A 21,623-nucleotide genomic window follows, 5' to 3' on the forward strand; every position below is an offset into this window, starting at 1 on the left:
GAGTCAGTTATAAAGATTTAGAATTTATGCCTTTGTTATGGACCACATTAAAATGAGGACAAGTACATCTGGTAACACAGCTCATCTATCTCCAGTAGTCTGGAATCACTGTTTCAGGACTGAACAACTGATTAGATTCTACTAGTCCTGGGAGATCAATGAGTCAGTTCATTGAAGTTTCTGTAATTTTTTTTAAGTAATCAACTTTTTTTTTAAGGAATCACATCTAGTAGTACTTGGGTGGGAAGCTAGGGCTCCTCCTAGATATGTGTTAACTTTATTCCTTGTAGTTTTCTTCTCAGGCCATTTCTGCTAAGGAATCCAACTCAGGCCATTGCCTGCCTTAGTGTTGTGCTTATCACATGAACCATAATCCTAGCCTTTGAATTCATTTTTAATTGTTCTAACATTAATTTTCAAAGCATATGTGTTTATGTTACTTTGCTACCTGGGTGCCAATAATCCTCCACTTTTAACCCACTTTTTGCACTCTGGTAACTTTGATTTTATGGTTAGATTTTAAGGACATTGTTCTCTGCCTTTGTTTATTCATATAATACATTTGAGTGAGATGACCCAGTTTTATTCTTCTATTTCACTAAACATAATGCTTTCCAGTGGAATGTAATATTGCAAAAATCACTATTTAATTTTTCTTATACTGAGAAGAATTCAAATACATAAGTAATCACACAGACACAAACCCACACACACTATTGTTAGTCACTCATTTGTCCTGAGTGTTTCAGTTGCTTCCAGATCTTGATTATTGCAAATAGCACTTCAATGAGCTTAATTGTGTATATATTTTTCTTAATTAACACTTGTGTTGTTTTCTGTTCTTGGTATAGATATTTTGAAGTAAAATTGCCAATTTATGTGGTAATTCAACTTCTAAATTTTTGAGAAATATCTGTACTATTTTTTCACAGAGGATAAACAAATTTACTATCCAAAAGATTCTGTTTTCTTCATCTTGGTCAATATTTTAAATATATTTTAAATTTCTTATTTGTGTGCAGTGGTAATATATAATCCTTTTGATTTTTATTTTCCTGATCATCAGTAAAACTGAGCATTTTCAATACCATTGACATGTGGGCATTTTATTTGGAGAAGTATCTGCTTAGCTCTTGTCCCATTTTTGGCTGGAGTGGTTTTGTTGTTGAATTTTGCAAGCTATTTATGTATCTTAGTTATTAGCCTTTTTTTTAAAGTGTGTGGTGTGCAAATATGTTGCTAGCATATCATGGATGTCAGAATTTTTCATTGCACAAAAAACTAAAGAAACCAGACTGACAGACAAAAATTTTCAACTAATTCCACAACCTAGATGCCCTTTGAGATTTAACTTCAAAAATTTCTAGTTTACTTGTAGTTGCAGGCTTCTACTTTTATTCAATTTGTCTTGTGTCTGGGTCAGATTAACTTCCAATAGATTTGCTTTGTGTTTGTACCTTATCATGGAATTCAACCTTGTTTTATAGTTTTATATACACATAGACTCATGCATTAACTATGTAATACATATATCCAAGGTCTTTATTTTCATAATAAAATTTATTTTAAATTATTTATTTTAAATAAGTAAATAAATCATTTTATTTAAAAGAAAGTAGACTCCACAATTCTTTACTTTTAAACTAATATAGGACAAAAATAGCTTCTAACTGCTAAAATCATAATTAAAATATTTTATATTTTAAATAAATAATTTTATTTTAAATAAAATACTACTTTTATAAATTTAAATAAATTTAAATAAATACTACATTTATACAAAGAATTTTGATAGTATTGATACACTTTTATACCCTTTAAATTATAAAAAGGGAGCCGAACCTACCAGGGTTCAGGGGATGCTGACAATCTCAGTATATGTAGTTTGTTCCCAACAGTGTTTAGGGGACTATGTTGTGCTGGGGAATCAAATCACATGCAAAGTAAGTGTCTTAATCCTTGTACTATCTTTATCGTCCAGACTGTTAATATATTTTAACCCAGAAATGAACTACTCAAAATTTCTAGAGGCCATAGAGATAGCTTCATGGGATGGCAGCCATTATTTTCATTAGAGAAACACCATGCTCAGGTGTAGCTAGTAACAATATCAGGAAGTGAGGGAAAAAGTAGGATCTTATTGGTACAGATGTGCTGAAAAGCCAGATTATCATTTTGACAAAAGCTCTATAAAGGTCAATCAGAGAGTGGAGAAAATGACAGCTTCTGTGAGCAGGATTTGTCTGACCTTTCCTGCAGTAAATGGGGGTCAGTGAGTGGGAAGTGAGAAAAGTCATAGCCAGGAAATAACAGACAATAATACTTTTTGACAAATCAAACAGCAATAGATCATGCTGTTTAGTTTTCATAGCCCAACAGTGTCTTTCAAGGAACCTCTAGACCTTTTAACGTTCTGCTGGTCTGGATTCACTTGACAGCTGTCGACATCTTGAAAGAATGATTATTCTCCATATAACCAAACTTCCTGGGAAGGGCCCTAGTGGTTCTATGTTTGTGTGAGTGAAGGGTTGATTTATAGTCAGTTTTCTTCCATCTGGCCAGTTGTGTTCTTAATGTTGATGATTTCTGAAAATATGATTCCATTCTATTACCATTGTTTTTTCAAATGGCCAGATTGCCAGGATAAATGGAACCAGAGATAGCCTTAACACTTAAAGGAATCTATGCACAGTGGTCTGATAGTACCAGTGGAGACTTCACACAGATTTGGGAAAGTGTTTCTCAAAGGGGCAATGGGAAAAATGGCTGCCTAACTTTGTAATCTCACATGAGTTGCTAGTGCCAATTTTTTAACTCATATGGCATTAAGAAGATTAAAGCTAAAGGCTTGCAAGAACCAAAGTGAGGTACTCTACAGACAAGCAGTTTTCTCTTTTCCGTTAAAAATATTCCTAGGAAACTTTTTTTTCATGTTATGATCATATCTCATTTCCCCCTAACTTGCCCTAATTATTATTCTTTAAAATTTATCCACTTGATTTTCTACAATTGTAGGATGTGAGGAGAAGTTTTAGGAGTTAATCATTTTCTCATTAGTCATAATGTAAAATAAAGAGACAGAGAGAGAAAAAGAGAGAGAGAAGTGGTCATGTTGAGGGTAAATGGGATTTCCTTTTTTTAAATAATAATTTCTTTATTTAAGCATGTAGTTTAAAATGTTTGTAGTTGGATATCAGTCATCAATTGTATACCACTCTTCACCAGCATAACTTCCTCACCACCAATGTTTCCCATTTCTCTCTTCCCCAACCCCTTGCCAGGCATTTTACTTCACTCTTTCTCACACTATGATTGTTGTGGTAGTTGTGAGTTCAGTCATTTATCTAACTTCACTCACCAATTTTTTTTTTTTTTTTTTGGTTTTTGGGCCAAACCCGGTAACGCTCAGGGGTTACTCCTGGCTATGTGCTCAGAAGTTGCTCCTGGCTTGGGAGACCATATGAGACACGGGGGATCGAACCGCGGTCCATCCAAGGCTAGCGCAGGCAAGGCAGGCACCTTACCTTCAGCGCCACCGCCCGGCCCCAATTTTTGTGGTAAATTTCATATTATAGGCTAGTCCTTTAAGCCCTCATCTTTATTGCCATTAGATATTATTACCATACTGTCTTTTATTGTTTTCCAGTCCAACAGATGAATGAGACTATTCTATGTCTATCTCTTTCCCTCTGACTTATTTCATTCAGCATAATAGAACCCACATCCATCCATGTGTCCATGTATAGGTAAATTTCATGACTTAATTTTTTAATAGCTGTGTAGTATTCCATTGTGTAGATCTATCACAGTTTCTTTAACTACTCATCTGTTGGCAGGGATCTGAGTTGTTTCCAGATTTTGGCTATTGTAAATAGCACTGCAATGAACATAGGCATGCAGAGGGCATTTTTGTATTTTGTTTTTGTGTTCCTAGGTTATATTACTGTGAGTGGTATTGCTGGATCATATGGGAGCTCAATTTCCAGGTTTTTGAGGAATCTCCGTATTGTTTTTTATAAAGGCTGGACTAGAAGGCATTCCCACTAGCTGCAAATGAAAGTTCCATTCTCTCTGCAGTTACACCAACACTGGTTGTTCTTGTTCTGTCAGTACTTTGTATATCTTAGATAGTAGGCCCTATCTGATGGGTATTGAGTGAATAGTTTCTCCCATTCTGTGGATGGTCCTTGTATCCTAGTTACTGTTTCCTTTGAGTTGAAGAAGCTTCTCAGTTAAATGTAGTTCAATTTGCTTATATCTGCTTCCACTTGTTTGGACAATGGTGTTTTCTCCTTTAAGGTGTTTTCTTTTCTTTTCTTTTCTTTTTTTCTTTTCTTTTCTTTTCGTTTTTGAACCACACTCAGCAGCAATCAAGGGTTACTCCTGGCTTTATGTTCAGAAATCACTCCTGGGGGGTGGAGCAATAGCACAGTTGTAGGGCATTTGCCTTGAACTCGGCTAACCTCAGACAGACCCCGGTTGAATTCCTGGTACCCCATATGGTCCCAAGAGCCTGCCAGGAGCAATTTCTGAGTGCAGAGTCAGGAGAAACTCTTGAGTAATGCTGGCTGTGATACAATCCCCCCAATTAATAAATAAAAATTAAAAATGAGTCAGTGTTTATCAAAATAAAAAGAAATCACTTCTGGCAGTCTCGGGGGACCATGTGAGATGCTAGGGATCAAACCTGGGTGTGTCTCATGTTGGCTGCATGCAAGGCAAATGCCCTATTGCTGTAGTATCGCTTAGATCCCATGAAGGTGCCTTTAGTAGCAATGTCATGGAGTGATTTTTGCCTATGTTTTCTTCAATATACCTTAAAATTTCAAGGTCTTTACTCTGTTTTGATTTGAGATTTGTGCATGGTGTTGATAGAGGTCTGAGTTTTTTTTTTTTTCAAGATCCTTACTCTGTTTTGATTTGAGATTTGTGCATGGTGTTAGAGATCTAAGTTCACATTTTTGCATGTGGCTGACCACTTGTCCCAATACTTTTTGCTGAAGAGGCTTTCTTTGATCCATTTTGTGTGTTTTTGGCCCTTTATCAAAGATTAATTTATTGTATTTCTGGTAAACATTCTTTGAATACTCAAATTTATTCTGTTGATCTGAGGGTTGATTTTCATTCCAATATCATGCTGTTTTAATGACTATTGCTTTGTAATATAATTTAAAGTTGGAGAAACTGATACTTTTCATCATTTTTTAAATTGCTTTAGCTATTTATGGGAATTTACTGTTCCATATAATTTCAGGAGTGTTGATTCACTTTTTTTTAAGAATGTCAATGGTAAAGGGATTGCATTAAATCTGCACAATGCTTTAGAAAGTGTTGCTATTTTAATTATGTTAATCCTCCCAATCCAGAACAGTGTATTTATCTCCATTTCCTTATATCATTTTTTTATTACTTTAGACAGTATTTTTATTTGTATGAATCCTTTATCTCTTAGTTAAGTTGATTCCAAGATATTTGAGTTTCTGTGGTACTATAGTCAAGGGATTTTTTAATGTTTATTTCTTTTCAATCATTATTCGTGTCTAATGAAGTACATTTAGTTTTGGTGTGTTAAAATTGTGGCTTGACACTTTGCTATATGAATATATTGTTTCTAGAAGTTTTTTGGTAGAGTCTTTAAGATTTTCTAAATGTATTATGCCATCTGCATACAGTGAAAGCTTGACATCTTCCCTTCCTATATGAATATTTTTTATTGCCTAATTATGACAAATACTTCCAGTATTATGGTGAATAGGAGTGATGAGATGGGGTAGCTTTGTCTTGTGACAGATTTTGGAAGAAAGGCTTTTTTTTCTTTTTTTTTTTTTGTTTGTTTGTTTGACTAGGACTTTTAAGTAAAAACCTCTGAATAATATATTTATAGTTGGGAAAAGCTGTGTTTTTCTTTTTGACTTTTAATTTATATTTGTTTCTAAGAATGATTTTAAATAAATATTTCTATTCTCCATTTTAATCTTAGTAGGTTTTATTTAATTATATTTATATTAAACTTATTTATTTCTACTGTTTCTTTTTTATGGAGTAATTTTGCTGTTCTCGTCTGCCAAATACTTGTTATAAACAGACTTTTCTAAAATAAAAAATAAATATATTAAAATTACCATTTTAATTTCCTCAATAGTGATAGGTCTGTTAACACATGCCATATCATGTTGGTTCAACCTTGAGAGGTTATAAGAGTTCAATAATTTATCCATTTCTTACAAGTTGTCCTGTTTTGTGGCATTGATTTTCTCAACGTAATCTCTCATCATTCTTTGAATTTCTGTAGTATCTGTAGTTATATTCCCCTTTTCATTTCTAGTTTGGATTATTAAATTCCTCTTTTTCCCTTTATGAGTTTTGCTTGTGGCTTATCTTTTTATTTTAATTAAAAAAAAACTCTTGCTTTCATTGATCTTTTGGATTTTCTTTTGGGGGGGGGGTCACACCCAGCAGCGCTCAGAGGTTACTCCTGGCTCTATGCTCAGAAATCACTCCTGGCAGGCTCAGGGGACCATGTGAGTGCTGGGATTCGAACCGATAACCTTCTGCATGAAAGGCAAACGCCTTACCTCCATGCTATCTCTCTGGCCCCTCTTCTGGATTTTTTTGGATTTACATTTCATTTATATCTTTTCTAAATTTTATTATTTCCTTCTATCTGCCTGTTTTTGATTTATTTTACAAGCTGTGCCATTAAGTTATTTATATAGGCCCATTCTTCCTTCCTGATGTGTACTTACATTATGATCTGATAAGGTAGTTCATATAGTTGCTATACTCTCGATTTGCAGATATGGTTTATGAGCCAGCATGTGCTTTGCCTTGGAGAATGAACTATTTGCATTGGAGAATAATGTGTATCCAGTTTTATGGGGATAGAGAGACCTATATATATACATACATATATATCCAGTAGTCCACTCTCTTCCATTTCTTTTTTCAGAGCTAGTATATTCTTGTTAGATTTTTATCCTGGTTGACCTATCAAGGAATGATAGAGTGGTGTTAAAATTTCCCACTATTATTTTGTTGCTATTGATGTCTTCTTCCAAATTTTTCAGCAATTGTTTTAAATATTTTTTCTGGTCCTCCATTGGGTGCATATATGCTTAGAAATGTAATTTTTTCCTGTTATATATATCCCTTGATTATTAAGAAATACTCATCTCTGTCCCTTTTAATTTTTTCAGTCTAAATTCTGTGTCATCTGTTAGTATGGCCACTCCAACCTTTTTAAGGGAGTTGTTGTTTGCCTGAATTATTATCCTTCAACGTTTGATCTTGAGCCTATGTTTGTTTTGACTATTCAGATATCTTTCTTGTAGGCAGCAAAACTTTGGATTCAGCTTTTTGATCTATTTTGCCACTTTGTGTCTCATAACTGCTGCATTTAGCCTATTGACTTTGACAGAGATAATTGTCGTGGGATTTATTGTCATCTTTTAATGGGATTTTCCTTCTCTGTTCCTAATCCTCTTTTCCTCAATCCCTAAACTCCTGAGACACAATTTATTTCTCAAACATACCAGAATGCTCCCCCCAAAATCTATTTCCATACAAACAACTGCCACTTAATATTTGTACTCCCGTTCTTCTCCTTGGAGTTTTCCATCTTTCCATAACATCATTTCCAAGTTTTTCTTGAGAAAGGGCTCTTCTCAGACATGTTCTTCCTGACTAGAATCTTTAATACAGTAACCCTTTTGTTTATACCTATTCTTTTACCTATTACAATAATGCATATTGTAAGTGACTTACATATAAATGTAAGTGACTTCCAAGAACACTTGATTACAATAGATGCTCAAGGAGTGGATTTTAACAGAAGCCATTTTCCCCTATAATTTTCTGATGGAGAATAAGGCTTGATTATATGTAAAATAGGCAGGCTCACAAAGTTTTTTTTTTGAAAAGTATCTTTCTCTCAAGCAGTATTTTTTATACTAGGTGAAAAAAGAAACTTTTAATGTGGATATTTTTTGACATAGATTATTGGTATGCTTGACTTTTTTCAAATAACTTCAGAGATGTTTCTATGTTGTTTTTCTTTTTAAACTATCATTCTCCAATGGAACAAAAAGATTCATTCAGTTACTAATTTTTATATCTTCACACCTCTTATGTGTTTGCCTGTGATGAAGATGAACCTGATCTCATAAAAGTCTATGTTTTAAAGAGTGGCCTGCTATTTTTTTCAAATTTCTTGGTCTTTTGCACATATGAATCTCCATTCAACCAGGCATGCTGAACATTGATTTGTAATGCATCATCAATGATAAGAAGGAAAACACTTATCTCACAAATCAGATAAACTTTTCATAAAATATTTATTATGTAAGTAAAATTAATTAAAAATTTTATTTCCTCCTTTTTCTTTAAAGATAGAAGTCCTTATAGATCTAAGGTTCTTTTCTGAAGCCTTTGCTGAGATGATACATATTTTTAATGGAAAAAACATGCCTTCCTCTATACCTGCTGGATATAAATCCTTCGGAAAAGTGAAGGTAAGTAACTTTATTGATTTGATTCAAAGCCATTTGTTTACCTTTTGCAGTGATCTTCCTGAAATCTAGAAAGTATTTCCACACAGATATATTTATCAATGTCCTGTACTTGGACCTCTTTGGCCTGATTTTTGTCTCTCATCCTTGAATTTTTACAAGGTCTTTCTGGTCAGGGATGGAAGGATCATGTTGGAAAAACCATTTTGGAATAAAATTGACAATGGAATTCTGGGTCATTGATAAATGCACTTTATATTGCAAATGGATGGTCCAGTACAGTGTTGATCAGCCAGAAACAATATGTCTCTCATTGGCTCCAGGATATTCTAAAGGGGCTATGGTGGTGATCGTGCACATGGAGGACCACAGTATGAGACTGAGGGCACATGCATAGCAGGACAATAGGGCAATGGAAAGGAAACAGGTTGGAAGGGACTATGATCAGAAAAAGTAGAGAAATACTGATTTCAGAAGCATATCTTTCAGCTACTACATTTAAGACTGTGGGGGTCTCATTTTATAACATTTGGCTATGTTCTTAGTCAAGACAGTCTTTCCTTTTGTCTTATTTGAATATTTTAAATTTATCTTATGCAACAGAGTTAAGAATGTGAGGATAAATGTCTTCTCATTTTAGTAGGAGAGAACAGTTATCTATTTTTGTTCAGGATTTTTAATTTTTGTTAAACTTTGGGAGTTCATTTTACCCATCTTTTAAAATTTGTATTTATAAATTAGAAATTTGAAGCTTCCTTGAAATGAATTTTAGAGTTTATATTTAACTCAGATTGAGCTGATAATTTTCTTGATTTCACTTTTTCATATGATATGTAAATCAGTAGCTAACCTTGCTTTAAAGTAGGGGGTGAGGACCCTGTGGGACAGCAGTCAAGGAAATAGTAGGATTTTTTGCTAGATACCCATGGGTTAGGAGTGACAGTGACAGAAAACTGTGAAAGGGATTCAAATTTGGAGAATCTAAAAGATGCTGGAAATAGGGTGTATGTCTTCAAAATTACTTTTATATGCTAATATTATATAGGGTATATATAATATCTATAGTTACATATACAATATATTCATTGCTTCAGTGTCTCCACTTAAACTACAACTATTTATTTATTGATATGACAACTACAGCTTTATAATTGATTTCAGTAGGGTAAGTAGGAAGTGTACTTATACAGGTTTGTGTGTATGTTTAGAGAAAAGGAAAGAATAAGTTACAGAAAAACAAAATTAAGAGGGGTGTAGGAGATGTGTTGGTTTTGCATTCTGTCTTAAAGTTATAATTTATGCACTAGTAAGCAAATATTTTCAAGTTATAATTTATGCACTTGAAAATATTTGCTTACTAGTTGCAGATACTAGTCAAGACTTGGTGATAAGACTCTAAAGATAAACACAGCTATTGCCTTCCCAGAGGCATATTAATAATGGTACTGGCCAGTGTGGAAGATCAGAAATAAACACTTACAACTTATTGTACTCCTCACTCAACCAACAGTCATTACAATGGGGGTATCCAAAGGGTGTGTACAAATCCAACAGTCATAAACTTCCACCTTTTATGTTGTTTTATGAAGAGTTATTCTCAGTGGTCATTGGAGTTCAGTAAGGTAATGGTCTGCAAAAGCCATGGTGGCTGTCATCTGTATTTCTCTTCTTGACAGTTCATTTAAAAGCTTCAAAGCCAAGAGACAGGTGCAGGGAAGAAATGAAAGTGTTTAAGGAACAAAACATTAACTGTATAACTTTTTATCAAACCTTTGCTAGCCTAGGCATAGAAAGTGAATAACTCCAATCCTTTAGGGACAAGGGACAACAAATATTTCTAGCTGTTTCATGCTAATAGGAGACAGTTGTTAAGTTATAAGGATTTTTCATTTTATATTTTTATCTATGTATTTAAAGGGCAAATATTCTCTATTTAAATTTTTCTTTGTTTATCTAACTCTTTTCCCCCTACATATTAAAAAATCTTTTTTGCTCATTTTCTTTTGTCTATTTTTTCTTTTTGTATAACTCTTTTCCCCCTCGATGTAATAAATCTTTTCTGCTCGTTTTTTCTTTGATTTTTTGTGTCTAAATCTCTTATTTTGGGTCAAAACTGGAAATTGAGCTCCCAGATGATCCAGTATATAACTCCTAAGGGTATACTCTAGAAACACAAAAATACAATACAAAAATCCCTTCCTCACACCTATATTCATTGCAGCACTATTTATAATAGCCAGACTCTGGAAACAACCAAGATGTCCTTCAACAAATGAATGGCTAAAGAAACTGTGGTACATATACACAATGGAATATTATGCAGCCATAAGGAGATGAAGTCATGAAATTTTCCTATACATGGATGGGCATGGAAAATATTATGCTGAGTGAAATAAGTCAGAAGGAGAGACACACACACAGGATAATCTCGCTTATCTATAGGTTTTAAGAAAAATTAAAGACATTATTGAATAATACCCAGAGACGAGAGCCAGAAGGACTGTCTTAGAATATGAAACTCACCTCAAAGAGGGGTGAGTGCTGTTAGTGAAATAATACACTAACAACTACCATGACAATGTTGATGAATTAGAGAAGTATAATGCCTGTTTTGAATATAGGCAAGGGGTGGGGTGTGGAGGAGGGAGATGAGCGACATTGGTGGTGGGAATGTTGCACTGTGAATGGGGGTGTTTCTCTAGTGACTGAAGCCCAATTACAGTTTGTAATCATGGTGTTTAAATAAAAGAAAGAAAGAAACAAAAAGAAAGAAAGAAGAAAGGAAGGAAGAAGAAAAGAAAAGAAAAGAAAAAAAAAAAGAAAAAAAGAATTGCCAGGAGTGCCCCAAAGCCATTACACTTTTCCCCCTATGTTTTTAACATAAAAATAACTGAACTCAGGGCCGGAGTGATAGCTCAGCAGTAGGGCTTTTGCCTGGCATGTGGCAGACCCAGGACGGACCTGAGTTTGATTCCTGACTTCCCATATGTCCCCAAGCCAGGAGTGATTTCTGAGTGCATAGCCAGAAGTAACCCCCAAGCGTCCCTGGGTGTGGCCAAAAACCAAACAAAAATAACAGAACTCCCAATGATCCAACAAGAGCAAACAGGTAATTATCATCAATTTGTTAAGTCACAAAAGTTAATCCCTATGTGGAAAGAGTTTTGGAAACTCTTTAAGACAAAGATTCAAACTCATACATACATATTGATTCCAACTGTGGAAAAAGATCTGAATGGACATAAGTACTAGAAAGTGGGGGCCTGAGTGATCTTAAATTCATTTCTCTCTTCTGCCTGGGACAGAGAGAGAAGAGAGGAGAGAAAGAGAAACCATGTACATTATTTGTTCCTCCTTAAGTCTATGGCCTGTCTCTGCTGCCTGGGGATTTCAGAGAGAGGGAGAGAAAGACACTTGGAAATTTACTAGCCAGAGGTGGCCAGGGGCAGGCCCTGGTACAAAATTAAAAAAAAAAAAAAAAGAGAGAATACATTCAAAGCAGGTAGCACTTCTCTGTTGCTTTATCTCTTCCACCACCACCCCCACCCATGGACCAGCAGACACTGCTCTGGTCACTATTCTGGGCCTCCTGCAAAAATCCAAGTTTTCCTATTATGCCTGGCATGACAAGGGCATGCCCAATGAGCATGTCCAGGTTCAACAGTTATTACAGTGGAGCACCAAGGGGCATGTCCAAGTCTAGCTCCCATATAGGTTGCATGTTTTGATAAGGGACAATCTCTGTGTTGAGGTGATGGAGAATGACCAAAATAGTAGGTGGCATTTTTATTCATGGTGGTTTGGGAAGCTCTCTAATAATGGAACTTGGAGAAAGAAATATTTGAGAGAATAATCTTACAAACAGAAGTTATAAGGGGTAAAGTTTTTGAAGAGTGAACCCATAAATTGTGGTTGAGAAAAACCAAAGTTGCCATGGTAAGCTGGACTTAGAGAGGAACAGGAAGAGGGAGGAAGTGGCGTCTACAATCAGGTCATGTAGGACTTCCTAAAGTTTGGGTGAGGAGATGAAATTTATTTGAGAAAATAAATGAGGTAATGGTAGTTACTTTGAGAGGGACCATCTTCTGTTTGAGAAGTAGACTGTGGAGAAACACAGTATAAGGAGAGATGCCAGTTGAAGAGGTTTTTACAGATAATCATGTGAGAAGTCCATGATCCAGTTGACAGTAGGAGAGGAAGTGAGAGCAATAAAATTCTGGGTCCGTGGTGAAAGTAGAACCCAACAGTAGTAGCTAATGGATTGAATTGATATCTTGAGAGACAGAAACTAAGCTTGACTACAAAGTGTTCAACATGAGCTATTGAGAAAAACAATGTGTTTGTGTTTGTGTATATGTGTATATGTGTGTGTTTTACTGGGGGGGAAATCCTACTTTTGTCAGCAGTAAAATATCTAGTAGACTGCCTAGTCAAGATGTAGTACATGAAGGTTCAAAAAGCACATGAGCTGTAATTCAGTGAAAAGGTGATTAGATTGCAAGTAATTCTGGGGGTCATTGGCAGAGAGATCATTAGGATTATGGGAATTGATACAATTAGCTGGAAACTGAGACAGATGGAAAAAAGGTAGAAGGATCAAGACTAAATCATAAGATCTTCCACATTTGGAGTCCAGTAATTGGGAAGAGGAGGAGTAGGAAATAGAGTTTTCAGCAGCCTTGACCAACGAGCAAACTGAGCTCATCTTTAAAAGTTAACTGCCAAACTTCATTTTTGTCAATTTGCTTTCATAAGACAAAAGTGTGGGGGAATTGTCTCCCAGTGGATTGTGACTTCACATTTTATATTCTCAAAGTTAATTCACAGCTTTCAAGAGACAATTGGGAATTTGAAAAGTGTAATTAAAAGAGGAAATGCATTCAGGGTTTATAATTAAAGTAAGTACCAATGTTATTAGATTGCAGACCAGTTATTTAAAGAAAGGATTACTGAATTAGATTTTAGTTGTAAATTAAGTACCTCAAAAACGTCTTCTTATAGATTACAACTGGACTTTTTACATGCTTTTAAAAAGTCCTGAATTTTAACATGAGATTCTGTTTTCATCAACAAACCTAAAGTCTCTTTCTCAACTCTCTTCATTGTACATCACCAAACATCTATTCCTCTCTTGATTTACTAGATTTTGAATGTTTTTCAGAAAAAAAATAATATTTTTATTTAAGAGAAAAACTAAAAGTCTACCATCATTTTCTTTCAATATGGCTAAGATATATTGAGTTAGACCCAAAGCAGAACCTGAGATAAAGGTTTGGGAGCCAGAAGTATTGTGTTGGGACCAGAATAGTGAGAAGGTGGGAAAGAGAAGGAGAAAAAATGTATCCAAGGAACATTACTGTCCTGCAGTGAGTATATGGACCCTTACGGTAGTCAGGAAAAACAATGGGACCCACTGCATGCTGCACTGCCATTCTTGCCTAACTAAGCACTGCTGTCTCTGAGGTAAAGTTCAAAGTGCTGGAGATAGAACATTCCATCCACCCAAGAGTGGCCCATCTACAGAAGCAGCTAGTGACTTCCAGGTGTCTGTAGGGCTCCAGCTAGGGTATTGGTGTTCAATTCTGTAAATGGGCAGTTTTTCTAAAATGCCTGTGCACTGAGGGACATGTGACATGTGACAATCTAAAAATCTCCTGAAGTAACTAAGTCAAATGTTTTTAATATTGCATTTTATTTAAAACAAATCATGTCAGCAGTAATTAACAAAATGGAGAACAATCACAAAAGTAGTCATTCTGAAAGGTAGTTTAAGTGCTATTACTTAATGCTATTTAAAATATAGCAGTCTTGATGTTTTCATTTAATTTGGGTGGAAATATAAATCGAGCTCATTTCTTTCAATATATCTATCTTGTAAGTTTAGACCCAGAAAATACATCCATAAACTTAGCCTGATGTAAAGACCAGAAAAATAATCCAGAGGTGAGTGAAACTCAACCAAAATGACAAAAACAGGATGGAGAAATAGCTCTCTCTGTGGCAGCTAGATGGCTTGAGTGATGAGCAAGTGAGTGCCCCCTGCCCAAAAGGACAAAAACTGGATGGAGGCCTAGTGCTCTCCTGGGCAACTGGAGCAGTAGAATGCCACCTGCCTAAAAGGACAAAAACTGAGGAGCCACTCCTCTTCACAGCTGAACTTATCCTGTAGTCAATGTACGCCAGCACAACAAACAGAACATCACCATGCTTAGAGAATGAAGATGGTAGCTCGGAAGACCCAACAAGTACTGGCCACATGCATAGCCTCTTTGAAAGGACTTTAGAGAGGAAATTTGGAGAATGTTCAAATAACTCAAAAATCATGGAATGAAATGGATGAACCACAAATAAGAATCAAGAGGATATGAAAGTTGAAATAAGAAAACCTTAAGCTGAATATCAGGGCTGAAAAACTTAGTAGGTGAAATGAAACCTCACTGGAAAAAGTTACTATCAGTAACAGCTGCTGAAGTCAGAATCAGTGAGTGGAAAGATGAGCTGCATAACAACTCCATACAACTAGAAGAGGTTGGAAAAGAACATTAAAGCAAATGATCAGACAATGGAAATAATCCTCAAAGAATGTGAACAGTTGAAAATAGAAGTATGAGATAAACTCAATAGAAACAACATAAGAATCATTGAAGTCCCAGAGAGCCAGGAAGAAAATCCCTATGAAGAATCAACAGTCAAGAGAAACTCTCAGAGCTAACTACTACATGCAACCAAATCCTCCATGCCCAAAGAGTACCAGCTATAAGAGATCCAAAGAAAAATAGCCCAAGGCACATCCTACTCACATGATGAATACCACAGATAGGGATAGAATACTGAAGACAGCAAGAATAAAAAAGGAGTTACATACAAAGCAGCATCCTTAAGATTTACAGCAGATTTGTAACAAGCAACCCTCAAGGCTCAAAGGCAATCATGGAAAAACTGACAAAACTCAGGAACATGAATGCTTCACCGAGAGTACTTTGCCAGCTAGACTTGTATTTAGGTTTGAAGGAAGAATACACATCTTCATGGACAAACAAAAGCTCAGGACTTTACAGATTCAAAACCAGCCATAAAAGGACAGAAAAGTCTACTTTAAGGCAAGGCAAACCCAATAAATACACCAAATTTCTACAAAAAGATAACACTAAATCCCATAACTATCATCTCTCTCAATGTCAATAGACTAAATACACCAGTTAAGAGACAGAGACTGGATGAATGGATCAAAACGTTGAATTCAAATTTTGCTGCCTACAAGAAACATATATGAATAGTCAAAACAATCATAGGATCAAGGTCAAAGGGTTGGATGACAATCATTCAAGCAAATAATTTCCTTAACAAGGCCCAAGTGGTCTTTTTATCTAATATCAGATGACACAGACGTTAGACTTAAAAAAGTTAAAAGAGACACAGATTGGCATTTCTTAATAATCAAAGGAAATATATAACAAACATACTCAAAGTCAAAGATTGAATAACAGTCATTCAAACAACTCTCTTAAAAAGGCTGGGGTGGCCATAGATTACTTTGAGAAACTGTGATGCAAACAAGAAAACCTGGAATAAATTGATAAATTCTTGGATTCCTATAACTTCTCAAGGTTGAACCAAGATGATCTGGCATATCTTAAAATATCTATCACTATTGTTGAAATTAAAATGTAATCAATAGTCATCCCAAAAACAAAAGTGCAGGTCCAGATGGATTCACTAATGAATTCTTTCAAGAATTTCTTTTAAAAGAACCTGTCATCCTTTTCAGGCTCTTCCAGGAAACCGAAAAAAAAAAAAAGCACAAAAAATCAGAAACAGTCCCAAATAGTTTTTTTAATGAGTTTATTTTTTATTTAGTTATAGATTCATAGAAAAAATAAAGTATGCTACAGAAATTTTCCATTTATTCCCCAGACATATACTCATATCGAGTTTCACCCCACTGTCAGCTTCCCCTACAAGAATATTTGTTCAAATTAAGGGTTATCTCAGTAATGTATACGATGGTTTTGGATACATAAATGTATTCTCTATAGAGTATTCTAGAGTAATTTTAAAATGCCCTGCCAAATAGTTTTTACAAAGCTAATATCACCTTGATATCAAATGCAGAAAGAGATGCCACAAAAATAAAAGAAAACCATAGATCAATATCCATGAAGAACACAGATGCAACAAAATTCTAGCAAATAGGATTCAGTGTCTCATCAAGAAGGTCTTACACCATGACCAAATAGGATTCATTCCCATTTGCAGAGATGCAAGGATTATTTAAAATATGCAAATCAACCAACACAATACCGTAAAAATAAAAGAAAAAATAAAAACCATGTGATTATATAAATAGATGAAGAGAAGACATTTAATAAGGTCCAACTAATATTATTCATCATAAAAGTTCTCTAAATATAGTCAAGATCATTTACCACAAGCCCACAGCAAATATTATACTCAATGGGGAAAAACTAAAATCTTTTCTCTAAAATCTCTCATAAAATAAGGCTGTTACTCTTTTGCCTCTCCTACTCAACATAGTACTGGAAATACTTGCCATAGCAATCAGGCAATTAAAAGATAATCAAGTGTATCCTGATAGGAAAGGAAAAAGTCAAACTCTCACTGTTTGTAGATGACATGACACTATATAGAAAATCCTAAAGACTATCAAAGAGCTCTGAGAATAGAAATAATAGATTTGTATAGCAAAGTGGAAGGCTACAAAATTAACACACAAAAATCCATGGCCTTCTCATCTTTAAATAATGATAGAGAAGAAAAAGACCTTAAAAAGACAATTCCTTTCACAATTGTGCCACAGAAACTCAAGTACCTTGGAATCAACTAAAGAGTTTCGTGAAAGACCTATACAAAGAAAACTACAAAACACTGCTCCAAGAAGTAAAAGAGAACGTTATAAAATGGAGACATATACCCTGTTCATGGATTGGGAGAATTGAAATTATTAAAATGGCATTATCCCCCAAAGTATTGTACAGATTTAATGCATTCACTCTTAGAGTACTCATGACAGTTTTTAAAGAAGTAGATCAAACACACCTGAAAGTCATTTAGAACAATAAATACCCATAAATATCTAAAGCAATCCTTAGGAAAAGGAAAATAGTAGGCATATTGTGAGATTATGGGGATTGGTCTGTTTCTACCTCACTCAGTATATGTCTTGTCACTCATTGGATGGAATCATCTTTAAATGTAGCACCTTGGATTGGTGATGAGAACACCTGGCCCCACCTCCAGGTGTGACAAATTCCCTCAGATTAAATACTGGGATGGAGAGTAAGTAGCTCTCTTACTTTTCCAGATCTCCTGGGAACTAGTGGCTTGGAGCTTCGACTTGGCTTTCTAGGAGCTAAGGGCAAATGTGGGAGAACTCCTTAAAATCCTTTTCTCCCTTTGTGTGTGTGTGTGTGTGTGTGTGTGTGTGTGTGTGTGTGTGAATTATTTTCCAGACCCGCATCCTTTCAGTGTTCTGGTGTTTGAACTTGAGGGTTTAATTCAATAGCATATGTTTCCCCAGCTTCATATTATACCACAAAGCAATAGTCATTAAAACAGCATGGTATTGGAATAAAGACAGACCCTAAGATCAATGGAATAGATTAAATATTCGGAGAATGACTCCCAGATATACAATCTATTAATTTTTGACAAAGTAGAATAAAACCACAAAGTAGAGCAAGGAAAACATTTTCAACATATGCTGTCAGAATAGCTGGTCAGCCACATCCAAAAAAAAAAAAAAAGATAATCATAATGAGACAGGAAGGCAGAATGCCTGTCCTAACATGTAGTGGTTGGATTGGGGGAGGAAAATGGAAGACATTGGTGCCAAGAGAATTGCCTTAGTGAAGGGTGATATACATTCTAAAACTAAAACCCAACTATTAACATTTCTGTAACTGTGGTGCTTAAATAAAGAAATTATTAAAAGGAAATAAATGTACTTTCTGAAAGATTCTCTCTTGCCACTCCTCTGTTGTTAAAAACCATATACCTAAGAAATAAAAACAAAAAGTTCAAATAGTCACCAGTGCTACATAAACTGAGTCTGAGTGGGATAGAGTAGTAATGTTCCTTTTTAGTGCATAACATTTTGGAAATACGTTTTTTGTTTTATTTTTGGGTTTTTTTGTTTGTTTTTGGGCCACATTCGGCGACGTTCAGGGGTTACTTCTGGCTATGTGCTCAGAAATCGCTCCTGGTTTGAGGGACCATATGGGATGCCAGGAAATCGAACCAAGGTCTACCCTAGGTTAGCACATGCAAGGCAGATTCCCTACCGCTCGCACCACTGCTTCAGCCCCTGGGGAATAGGTTTTTTAGGAATATATATGAAATGGTTTATATTTATGGAATGGTATATGATTTAGGAATTATAAAATTAATAACTGATACAAGAACATTTTTGAAATGAATTAAAAATGGGATGTAATCTATCTAATTATCTATCTATGTAATATATAAAAGATTTGATCCTTGATGCCTCATATGATGATCTGAGCTCTGCCATGAGTAACTCCCAAGTGCAGAGCTGGAATAATTCATGAACATCAACAAGTGTGGTCCCAAACCTCTCTCACACACACACACAAAAGAACATTGAAAAGAAATTGGTAGTATTAACATTAATATATTAACATTAATGACTCAAAAAAAGGTTGAGCTACGTGTAAATTTTGCTTCCTTTACTACTATATTTGCCATTTTTTTTGGTAGAGAGCATTAACACTTGGCTGTTCTCATGGTTTACCCCTGGCTCTTTTCTCAGGGATCACTCATGGCTTACTTGGGGGATTAATCCCAGGTTGACCATGTGAAAACAAGAGCCCTGCTCACTGTTCTATTTGTATTTTATGACTTGATGAAGTGTATTACTTTTATACTTAATGTGATATTTCCACTTTAAATACAAGAGTTTCATTTCAAAGAATATTATTAAATACTCAAAAAATAATCTTGTTTTTCACTTAATGTTTTGTATTGACAGATATTTCAATCATTTGATGCAGGAAAGCCTCTTTATTATAAAGAAAATATTCAGGTAAAGTAAAGATATTTTTAAAGCATTACTTATTTAATATGAACATTATAAAAGTAATTTTGTTATGTATAAACCTATTTAGAATTTTTTCTGTGTAATATTATCTTTTATTTCTTGTAGGATTTTATCTCAAAATGCTGAGGTCAGAGATAGGATTGGACTCAAAGTGACCTGGGTCTCCAGTTGGCCACATATTCATAATTTCTCTAAATATTTTAATGCCACATATGTCTTCAGTTTGTTCATGGAGCCATATTATGTACTTCTCAATTGCTTATCAATTATTTTCTGTCATGCCCCCATAGGAAGAAGAAAACATTTTATGCCCCCCCCCCCGCGTGACTGTAAATAGCATCTTTATTTAAACAAAATTTAACCTGCAAAACAAAAATATATAAAGTAATTTGAGCTGATTTTTTTGCTCAGAGGTGATGTCTGGATTAATGACTACAATGCATAGCTTTTCGAGCAGGGTTTGAAGCAGGACACAGCAACTCTCAGCTCCAAAGACATACAGATACATAAACATGGGATTTAGTTTGTTATGACAGTGTTTGCTGAGGTCAAACGTGCCCCCCTTTAGGAAGCCTAGCGGCCTCCAGGGGGGTGTCCCCCACTATTTGAGAAGAACTGACCTAAACTATATTTATCTTGATCTAAGAAAAAACCTGTAGACCTTAATTTCAAGAAAAGTATTTTGTCTCTTTTGCAACACTACATTTGTTCAGTCCTATTTTTAATTATTATCTTTCCCCCAGTTGTTTGTGGGACTGCTTCTGAATCTGTGGCATGGAAAATTTTCATAGGACATTTTCATAATCTTTTCTAACTTCTCCAAATATCAAGTAAGAACTAGCTTGCTCATCTGGATTCATTCCTTCACGTTAATAATTGAAGGATTGGGATGTAAACATTTAAATATATTACCTCTAGAAAGTGTTGGAGAAGAGCATTGTTAAAGGGAGCAGGTTCACTTAATCAGTGACAGTTCACTGGAGCACACAGACCTATTATTATTTTTTGTTTGTGTCTGGGCCACAATCCACAGTGTGAAGAAGCTACTCCTGACTCTCTCTGCTTGGTCGTCTTAGTGGTGCTTGAAGAACCATAGGATGCTAAGAATTAAACCTGGGTTTTCTACATGCAAAGCACAGTTCTAGCTCTTTGAGTCATCTCTTCATCTTTTGTTATTACTATTTTTTGAATTGTTTATATGCCACATCTGGCAGGGTTCAGGGATCATTCCTATTAAGGCTTTGAGGAAATCACATGGGTGTGAAAGATAGAAACCAGGTTGGCCACAGGCAAAGCAAGCACCCTACAGGCTGTACTGTATTGTATCTTCAGCTTCTTGTTATTTTTTAATGCTAGAGATAGCATTCTGTTTCATTATGTAAGGTATTTATTTTATTAAATTATTTTGAGAGACAGTTTCTAAAAATTGCTTTATTTCTGTCTTCCATAGTTTGTATAGGGCTATATCCACCTTTTATTATATGTAATTTTATTGCTTTTCTATTATTGTTCATTCCATTCCACAAACTTCACTTTTAATTATGCTTCAAATGAATCATTGTTTTGGCCCTAAACTTTGTTTTAAATTATAAGCCTGGAGTGAAAGAACTCATAATAGAAAAACAAATACATATTCATATTTCACTTCATTATTCCCGGGACCTCAGGCTGTTTAAGAATATTTGTTTTATTTTTCCAGTTACAAACGCTAAGGAATCCTGAAAACACCTCTGGTAAGGGTAATTTTGGGATAGAAAAGGGATGTCTGTCTAGTAGTTACTTTTTTTAACAAAATGAGACTGGCAGTATAATGGAAATCAATTTCTATTAGCCAATTAATTAAAACAGAACAGTTGGTCTGCTTAACTCTCTTCAGATTACACTTTCTATTTCCTGTATATATATTGAGAAAGGAGTGTTAAATAGTATTACTAATTAATCGTCTTTTCATTCTCAAGTGTTTATATATAATTGTCAAGGCTCATTAAATCACTGTTTGCTATGGAGAGAAAAGAGAGCTCTCCTTCACTCCATCTCCC

At 34.9% G+C, this 21,623-nt stretch overlaps 1 protein-coding gene across 1 annotated transcript in view; it reads left to right on the top strand.

Moving 5' to 3' along the window:
- Positions 1-21,623, top strand: part of CFAP54 (cilia and flagella associated protein 54) — a 443,326-nt gene that overhangs the window by 278,740 nt on the left and 142,963 nt on the right. Inside the window, exons 47-48 of the mRNA XM_049782938.1 lie at positions 8,388-8,510; positions 19,516-19,569. Of these exons, the coding sequence (XP_049638895.1) occupies positions 8,388-8,510; positions 19,516-19,569 (177 nt within the window). The remainder of the gene's footprint in view (positions 1-8,387; positions 8,511-19,515; positions 19,570-21,623) is intronic.

This window comes from Suncus etruscus, chromosome 11 (assembly GCF_024139225.1).
Source record: "Suncus etruscus isolate mSunEtr1 chromosome 11, mSunEtr1.pri.cur, whole genome shotgun sequence".
Lineage (NCBI taxonomy): Eukaryota > Metazoa > Chordata > Mammalia > Eulipotyphla > Soricidae > Suncus > Suncus etruscus.